We start from the raw sequence: 8,616 nt of genomic DNA on the forward strand, positions 1-8,616 counted from the left end.
TCCCTCATGCTTTGTACTTCTTTATGGCATAATGATAATCAAATGACAAAGAGACGCTTGAAGAGGTCAATCACAACAGTGTCGTTTCCCTATCCGTAAGGAGATCTTGACCATACTCCAACTACCTGCCACGTGCCATTGGTAATAATGAGTGGAAACGGTCACTAACCCGAAGGAAATCAGGCTACTGCTGCTGTTGCTTATTAGATGAATCACTCGGCTGTGCTAGCGATCCATTTTTGTTCATGCCGCTGGATGCAGTTTACGTTCGACAATATACAATTTCTCTACGGCCTGCATAGAGATTTCTAGCCCTCTCGCTAATTCCTTTACACATTGAAATAGTACTTGGAGTAGTACTTTGCACATATTGGGCCTAGCGTTGTCGGATCTAACACGTCAGACAGCCCAGCGCTTTTTTTTTAGAGTAGTTCTTCGCTGGCCATTCTGGAGAGCCCCCGTCGCTTAGCAAATTGTTTCTTCCAATACATCGAGCTTTTCGGGAACTTAAATTGGATGCGAATATGTCAATTACCGATTTTCCGTATAACCGCTGGCGTGTTGCTATCGGAAATTAAAGGGCACCCAAAGTTATTGAGCAGATCGAGTAGTGTGCGTGTCTGGGAGTCATTCAATTTGTCAGCCCTTGTGTTTAGATCAGCAGAAAATAGAAATGGCGTAGCGAGTGAAAGGAACGCATGCATACGCTCATCTAAGACGACTGGAATTTTCTAAACATAAACAAATATATTTTGGCTAGTGAATAGTTTCTTTTTTTTTATGAACTGGCATACCGAATGCTTTAAACATGAGTGCCTCATGAGATGTGCTTGTTAAGGAGACCCACCGAATAATTTCGTAAACACCTAAGTAAACTTATTGGATCCATAGGAACAAATTTTAGCTTTGTTTCTTCACATCCGGAAAGCAACTATGGCTATCGTGCTAGGGCCAGACATTAATCTTTCTGATGGTAAGTGGTCTAAGATAAATAATTCACCCCATCAAATAAGAAATCCGCTTTATAATATTGAATTTTTTCTGTTTCAGTGAATTGGCATTTGGTTCCGTAGAGCAATTGCTTGATAAGTTGGAATCAGTAGAAGACACAAAAGGCAATCCTGGCGAGCGAGGCAAGATCTTTATTAGCAACATGCGGCTGATCTGGCAAAGCCACACCAAGCCTCGCGTAAACCTTACCGTCGGATGGGCCTGTGTAACAGGTAGGTGCATGTTGTATCTACACCTTTCTCCAGCACTTATATATATTTTACTATCTGTAATAACATACAATTGAATGTTGCTCATCTGGGCTTTTAGGAATTAGTTTTCCCCGATCCTGTTATTTTTTCCGCTCACAATTGAGTTGAGTTGCGAATTATTCTGCGAAAACTAGTAGTTTTTCAAATTCTTAGTAGTTTTTATTTCGTCCATGAAACCCAAAACAGCCGGGATCCGAGCCAGTGTCATACTATTTCATGCCGAAAGTGTGTCATACTTCGTTGCACATCACTGAGCAGTGACCTCGAAAAATCGTAGAGTTCACTAACGCTATCCAGGTCTCGTAGAACATGGCTAGCGTTCTCGGCAAGGCTTTAAATTGGCCATTTTAAAGGCTTATGATTTTTTGGGATGTTAGTATAGAGTAGATTAAGCTTTTCACGAAGCCGATTGAATCGGCATCCTGTTAGTGTGTATGTGCGTGTGTTCGACAGTTTCAGAGAAACAACATCTGGGGGCGCCAGGTAATGAATTTTTCTAGTTGATACCTTTTCTTGTTTACTTCTGAGCCAATTCAATAGCACATAGTTTATGACGGGTATAAACTGCTGCGAAGACGTTAGTCGACTGAACATAAAATGCCATTCAGTTTTGTTTTTTTTTTCTAATCTGTATTCTCAATGTGAGTGTTCGGTAATATATAATCTTATTTTGATTTTTGTAGTTATTCATTTACAGCACTCGTCTTATGGAGCAAACGAGTGATCACGATTACGCATGCGCTCTAGTGACAGACATATTTTGGCACATTCTTTAATGCAGGTATTTCAAGTCGTTCCGTCAACTCAGCTCTAAAAGGCCTCACGGAAGCGCTCTATTTGATGACTAGACTAAACAACACCAGGTTAGACATCACTTGCGATGAAAATTTAATTGGGAAGTATTAGCGCATAGGCTGATGGCACTAAGATTCGCAGGATCCACAGAGTACGGAAATAATATTAAGATGGAATAGTTAGTAAGAGGCAAAACAAAGTCATTATTTTCTCTTCACAGATTCGAATTTATCTTCACTAACCTGATGTCGGGAACTCCTCGGCTGGTCGCGTCTGTACTAAACGTATACAAGACTTATAATGCAACTCGACTATACAGAGAACTTAAGCTGCGATCAGCTATTATACATAATCGCGCCCTAAAGGTAAGCCAGTAGATGGTTCTGAACAATTGAAATTATGCGATAATTCACTTACTTGGAAGTAGCCTGTAACAGCAGATAACGTAAAATACCTTTGTTGCGGAGCTGCGGCCTCTAAACTTGTTGAAGTTTCACATGTTCAGAGCTATAGTGCTTATTTATAACTTATCCAGTTATTGGCATAAATCATGTGATACAGGGCAGTCTTTCATTTGAAATGTACCACTTAGCTTATCCTCGAAGCGAAATATCGGAAGACAAGGCTTGAATATGTTGCAATGGTCCATATTTCAAGCATATGTGTGTCTACCTAATTTCGAAAAATTCGTGCTACTAGAATTAGTACAATTAATTCAACAGTTATCGTTTCAGCTTCGAGGAAGATCAATAGCACTGGACATTTAATCACGATGTTATGTCTGTAGGTACTGCAATTAGAACGAATCATCAGCAAAATCAATGGCGTCTGGAATCTTAGCTCGGATCAGGGTAATTTAGGGACATTCTACGTTACTAACGTACGAATCGTGTGGCACGCTAATCTTAACGAGAATTTCAACGTCTCTCTGCCATATATTCAGGTACGGACGAATCAACAATAAAGTCACGCACTCAGTTCATTAGTCACATCCAGCTTCAGCTTGAAGCGCGAACGGAACCAACATAACACTCTGCTAATAGAAAATTTGACAGAATAATTTTACATTATAGGCGTATTTGTCAAGTTGTTGAGTTGAAAAACTATTTATAAAAAAAATCCCCATCCATTCAAATATGACTTAGCTGACGCACCTGCCTCAAAGTCATTATGTATTCGATACGAGGAGTTCTGTTGAGATGTTGGCCATCGTAAAATTGGTTTGTAAATTTACCCGCTTGGCATGCAGCTGCCACCGCAGGTTTAGGTTCCCTGTGTAATATAAAGCATCCGACAGCCATGTTAAATGTAAGTTTTCATGGCGTTGTGATTCCTATTGTTAGCATAGCGTGAGTATATCATGTCTTTTGAAATATCTGTGCATTTCTTTAACGTGTTCATTCTGCTATGACACTACTAATGTGTGTAATACATTAACAAAGGCCGGCATTCCTTATAAGGTCCGAAGTGATCTTGTCGAATAGTAATTGGCAAACTTCTGTATTGTCTATAATCTTAATCTAACTGTGGGCGATAGTATCCGAGCTCTCTGATCGTTCGGAAATCCCGCGACGGTACTAGCGAAATCGAATCGTTGTTCAGTAGGTTCGACACTCATCAGGATCCCGTCGTCCGAAGAACATCAAATTTTAAACTTAGTAATCACTTCACAGTATACCTATATACTATGAAGAGCCTATGCAACGCAAACACAGAAATTGTCTTAGATTATAAGAAACGTCTCGCTTCACTATACGAACAAACGACCATCCATCAACCATGATTTCGACCAACGGGGCAATGGTAGTACACGACCTACGCTTCTAGCAATCTATAACCTAACATTCATATCGCATAGTTGCCCATCGATAAAACTGTGATCTATAACTACATCTGGGAGGTGTACATCGACAGAATATTTTTACTGTTCACGACAAGCGTCAGAACACAGTCTTAAAACAGTGTCTATCGGTACTCTTCACTGGTTAATGAGAATGAAGCGGAATTGAACTCTACGCTGTATGATGCACCTTTCAGTGAGTGAATCGACTCGTTCAGTTGTCATAGAATGAAGACTGTCATTCAGAATAGTTCGAAGGGGTTTAAAACGTGAAACTGACTAGAATCGATCTGAGGGACCTTGTGCTGTCTTGATTGCTGCTCACGGCGATCACCTGTCATATTTCACCCGACACAACAGACTACTTGTCTCTTAGCTTTGGTCTAGTTCAAACGAAGCTGCATCGTTGATGTTTTCTTTTGAGAGTCATCTAGTATGAGGCAGACTGTGCTGTTACTCGCGCGCCATTACAGGTAGCAAGTCTTCGATCACGTGAGTCGAAATTTGGCATGGCGCTGGTAATAGAAACGACCGAATGGAGTGGAGGCTATCTATTAGGTAAGACGTAAGATGGCTTTTTAAGAAGCAAAAATATGCCATCTGGTTATGAGTTTTCATTTGACTTGTTGGCAGATTTGGCACTAGAGAAGTTTTCTTTTTATTGCTTATGGCTATTCGTTGCTAGCTGTGCTAAGCTACATGGCTTATTTAAGTAACTGGTATCGTTGCTGATCTTAACCATCGTCCAGGGTTTAAGATTGATCCGCCTGAGAAGTTAAAAGAAGTATTAAAAGAACTTCGTAGCGTATGCAAGGTGCATCGGGAAAAGCCTATCTGGGGGGTCGATGAGACGACACTGCAAACAACGCAGAAGGCTACCATGGAACTTATCAATGAAGGTAGGCCGTATTTGTATTCTTTTTTTTTTCTATGTTTACTTAATAATTTCTATTGTTAAATGATAGGTCATCCTTAACAGCATAACGTTTTGAGAATCCAATTTGTAGTTCTCCCAGAAATTGACCCCATTCCGCATGAATAAGCAAGGCATATGCTAAGGACTCGTTTAATGCGTTCTACAGAAGGCAGTATTGGAATGCCGACACTAATTGAAGATGACGAAGTGTCTCAACAGGATATTCCACCCGACCTCTTAGCAGCGTACTATGTTGACGGTGGCTTGGAAGAGGATCGGCAAATCGTTTACGCCGAGGAGTTAGGATTAGCTGTGGAAGCTTTGACAGAAGGCTACACGCTCAAGAGCCTCTGGGAAGTTATACCCAGCTAAGAAACTACCGCAGATTAAAATCTGACTCCATTATAAATGAAGAGAATCTAAAACAATTAAAATCGAGAGTAAAAATTAAAAAATACATATAGTATGTATAGAATAGCCTTGGATCTGGGTTCTTAAGATCTCTCTAAGTGATGCTCTCAGAAACTGGCTGTACCCAAAGCTCTCCAATGGTTATAATGAATATGTAGTGACAAATATGATACAACGTCACGAAATACAGCAAGAGTACAATCTACTTTATTTATTTTAGAGTTGAAAATACTTGTAAACATACCTGAACTAAGCAAGAACGTTAGAACAGTGAAGCATATATACGTTCAATCACACGATATACATGTACATTCATATATACACACGAGGAAATCAAATGTAAGAAGAAGCAAATAACCGTATTATTACTGATGGTAGTCATAGGCGAGCAGCAGCACTAGATATATATATATATATATATATATATACTGGAACGGTTCCGTTAAACGATTCCGTAATTACGTTCGTTCTTCAACGTCGCAGGAGATACTCACTATGGTTATGACAGTAGCAGCAGGATGACTCAAACGCGCAAAATCACTGAGAGGATTTGAAGTCTTTATGTCCCGTTCGTCAAAGTCGCCCATTGAACAGTACCTACAGCCAGCATTGAAGAGAAGAAAAACTGTAATTAATGTGGGGCGACCAACCACGACAACTTGATACGATATCGAACACACGATGCGATGACTGACCATAACCACATTGTCGGCAAATAGGCGACGATAAGAAAGAACCGCAACGAAAATCGCTAGGCCGAAAATGCGGCAGGCGCATTCGGCTGTGGAAAAGTCTACCGAATGCACATAACTCATACCGCTTAGGCACAGATATTAGCAATGCGTTAGGCGCGAACTACCTGCAGGTTACAATCCGGCGATGGTGCTACCGTGAAAACTGGTCACGCAATGGGCACTTGAACTTTTGCAGGAAAACAGAGAACGTAGCCACATTTATCAGCAGAGACAATTTTAATACACACATGCACAGACAAGCGTTTCTATGTGTACGTGATAATACACGATCTAATAGATCACGTTATGATAACCTAGACTGAGATTATTAGCCTGAGGATAAAATGTGACAATTGCAGTTTTGAGAACCGAAAAAAGCGCGCCGCCAGGACGGGTGAAACAGTTTTACGAAGTCGATGCTGTAGTAATAAAATCTGCGATGTCGAGCGAGCTTGAATTTCTCAATTATTTTGAATATTGTGGTAAACTCTATAAAAGTTGGCTAATAAAGTGTTTTGTTGTGATCTTATAAGGGAGCAGAAGTTGCGCAGCTGTTCGAATAAAGTAAGCCATGAACGGTGCATGGATGTAGACTTTTAGGTATTGTACAAACGATTTACGTAAGCATCACACAATAAACGTATAGAATATTTCACTTAAGAGCACTTATATTCTAATATATGGAACTCGATTACCGTTAAAAAATGATTTGTAAATAATGACTATATTGCAAAATCTGAGGACTTCCGGCGAGACTCACAAAATTCGTCTGCTCTAATATTAAGCTAAAAGTCGCGACTACCCACATAGATTCTACCGGACATCAAGACAAACAAATTGATCGCTTTAGAAGTTACAATGGATGTAATCTAGGTTGCATTTTACCCCGTAGATGTTGATGCACTTAGCACATTTCTTTTCATGAAATTGGTTTCCTTGTATTCTAGCTACTCTGTGTAGATGATTGGAACACCAGAACATAAAGAGTCGTCCTCGGTTGCTGTAAAAATCTCGTAGACTTGAGAATACACGCAGGGCTTTTTTAATTGTTGAGAATTTCCTCATTATGATTAAGAGTTATGAATTTTGCGCCAAAACTTACATTTATGGACTATTTAAATAACTCTCAATGCAAAATACTGCACCTAAGACTCAACTTTCTCTGCAAAAAAGAAGTTGATAAAAACTATGTTTCTACAATCACACTATTTGCATGAAATCATCAGAATAACTTCCTAGTAGCGTCTGAAAATGCCTCAGTAATCACTTAACCGTATCCGAAAAATTATTCGCAAGTATCATTTTGTCATTCCAACGGCCGTTACCATGTTTTTAATCTCAAAGCAATATGATTTTTTTTATAACATATTCAGCCTGAGCTACACAAGGCAAGCATGCCTGGGCATCTGCTGAAACACAAATTAGAAACTCTAATACATAATGGTAGGAGCAGTTCATGTGATTGATGGAAAATAGATGCAATCTTTGTTCTACCTGGGTCAACTTATTTCCATTTCTAACATAGTTTCACTGGTCAGTTGTGTTAAAACAATATATTTGTACACCGTAAATATGCAGCCGCATCTGAGTTTTACTGAATTAACTGAATATTTTTCTACCATGCACGCCGTATATAAACCGAATTGGTTTAGCCTTGTACATCAGCCAATAAAGAATAAAAAAGAAGATTAATAATGCTGATAAAGGGAGTATGTCGTCAGGCACGATTATTTTTCGAGAGTTTCCACTTGATATCTTCTTTTGCCCGCCTGTTACATTCATTTATAGTGTCAAACTCCGCCGAATCAGCTTGCTGCTGTTTACATTCCACGACAGCATGCTATATGTAATAGGAGTTTTGTGTTCGGTAATGTTGTCAAATTACATGATCAAATGCCTCATAACGACGACAACGAAAAAACAAACAAGAACAAAAGAGATAACCATCTGGAAAGATAAGACTGTCGCCAATTCAGATGTAGAAACGCTTCAACATTCGCAAGCAGTGCTGCTGTCGCTGCTACCGCCAGTCGATATGACGCGTTTTGTACGGCGTCCGTTACCTTGCTACTCATATGTAGGTTACCTAGACGTGATATCTGCGCGAACTGGCGAAAAAGGCAAAATATAGTGGAAACCTTAGAGATTGTTGCCAGCACAGATTATATTACTATACGGCAGACTTCACACAAGGGTCACATGGAAAAATCGTTGTCATAATTAGTCACGTAGATTATTCTTGGCGTTGCAATAGAACCAGAATGTAAAAGCAAAAAAATGCCAACTTTTCAAGCATACTAACTCATACCCAATACAGAAAAGGTCTTTAGAAAAAAAAAAAGATGTAACAACATCAGATGGATTACATACGTTATCCGAACGGTGAACGGTTTGAATAAACAGTAAGTAATTATAATTATGCATTTTTGAAAACTGTTTAAACAGATAAATTTATCCTAACCTATGCTTCGTTAAAAAAAGCAGATTTTCACCGCACATGCTTTACCGATCAAAGGGAAATAAACATGACCTTTTTTGCGTACAACGAATTATTTGAATTTTCCAACAGCATTTCAGACGCAACTAGTAAGCACATTTCTAAAATTCGATTATCGCTTTATTACTTTGGAAACAAAAGAAGGACTGATATATATAAAT

At 39.2% G+C, this 8,616-nt stretch overlaps 1 protein-coding gene and 1 long non-coding RNA gene across 9 annotated transcripts in view; one reads left to right on the forward strand and one right to left on the reverse strand.

Moving 5' to 3' along the window:
• The window catches only part of BBS5 (Bardet-Biedl syndrome 5 protein), a 26,439-nt gene extending 19,812 nt beyond the window's left edge, over positions 1–6,627 (forward strand). For 6 of the 8 annotated variants that reach the window (XM_022806525.2, XM_022806521.2, XM_086989706.1 and 3 more), the window contains exons 2-8: positions 1,051–1,223; positions 2,044–2,125; positions 2,278–2,422; positions 2,845–3,000; positions 4,371–4,455; positions 4,647–4,796; positions 4,980–6,627. In XM_022806525.2, coding sequence (XP_022662260.1) covers positions 1,154–1,223; positions 2,044–2,125; positions 2,278–2,422; positions 2,845–3,000; positions 4,371–4,455; positions 4,647–4,796; positions 4,980–5,185 — 894 coding nt within the window. In that variant the 5' untranslated portion in view covers positions 1,051–1,153 and the 3' untranslated portion in view covers positions 5,186–6,627. Of the gene's footprint in view, positions 974–1,050; positions 1,224–2,043; positions 2,126–2,277; positions 2,423–2,844; positions 3,001–4,370; positions 4,456–4,646; positions 4,797–4,979 lie in introns of all 8 variants that reach the window. The other 2 variants (XM_022806524.2, XM_022806523.2) reach the window with 2 other exon arrangements.
• The window catches only part of LOC147755668 (uncharacterized), a 4,105-nt gene continuing 898 nt past the window's right edge, over positions 5,410–8,616 (reverse strand). Inside the window, exon 2 of the long non-coding RNA XR_015328038.1 lies at positions 5,410–5,821. This is a non-coding gene — a long non-coding RNA (uncharacterized LOC147755668). The remainder of the gene's footprint in view (positions 5,822–8,616) is intronic.

The sequence above is a fragment of the Varroa destructor genome, unplaced genomic scaffold (genome assembly GCF_002443255.2).
Source record: "Varroa destructor unplaced genomic scaffold, Vdes_3.0 BEIS01000005.1, whole genome shotgun sequence".
Taxonomy (NCBI): domain Eukaryota; kingdom Metazoa; phylum Arthropoda; class Arachnida; order Mesostigmata; family Varroidae; genus Varroa; species Varroa destructor.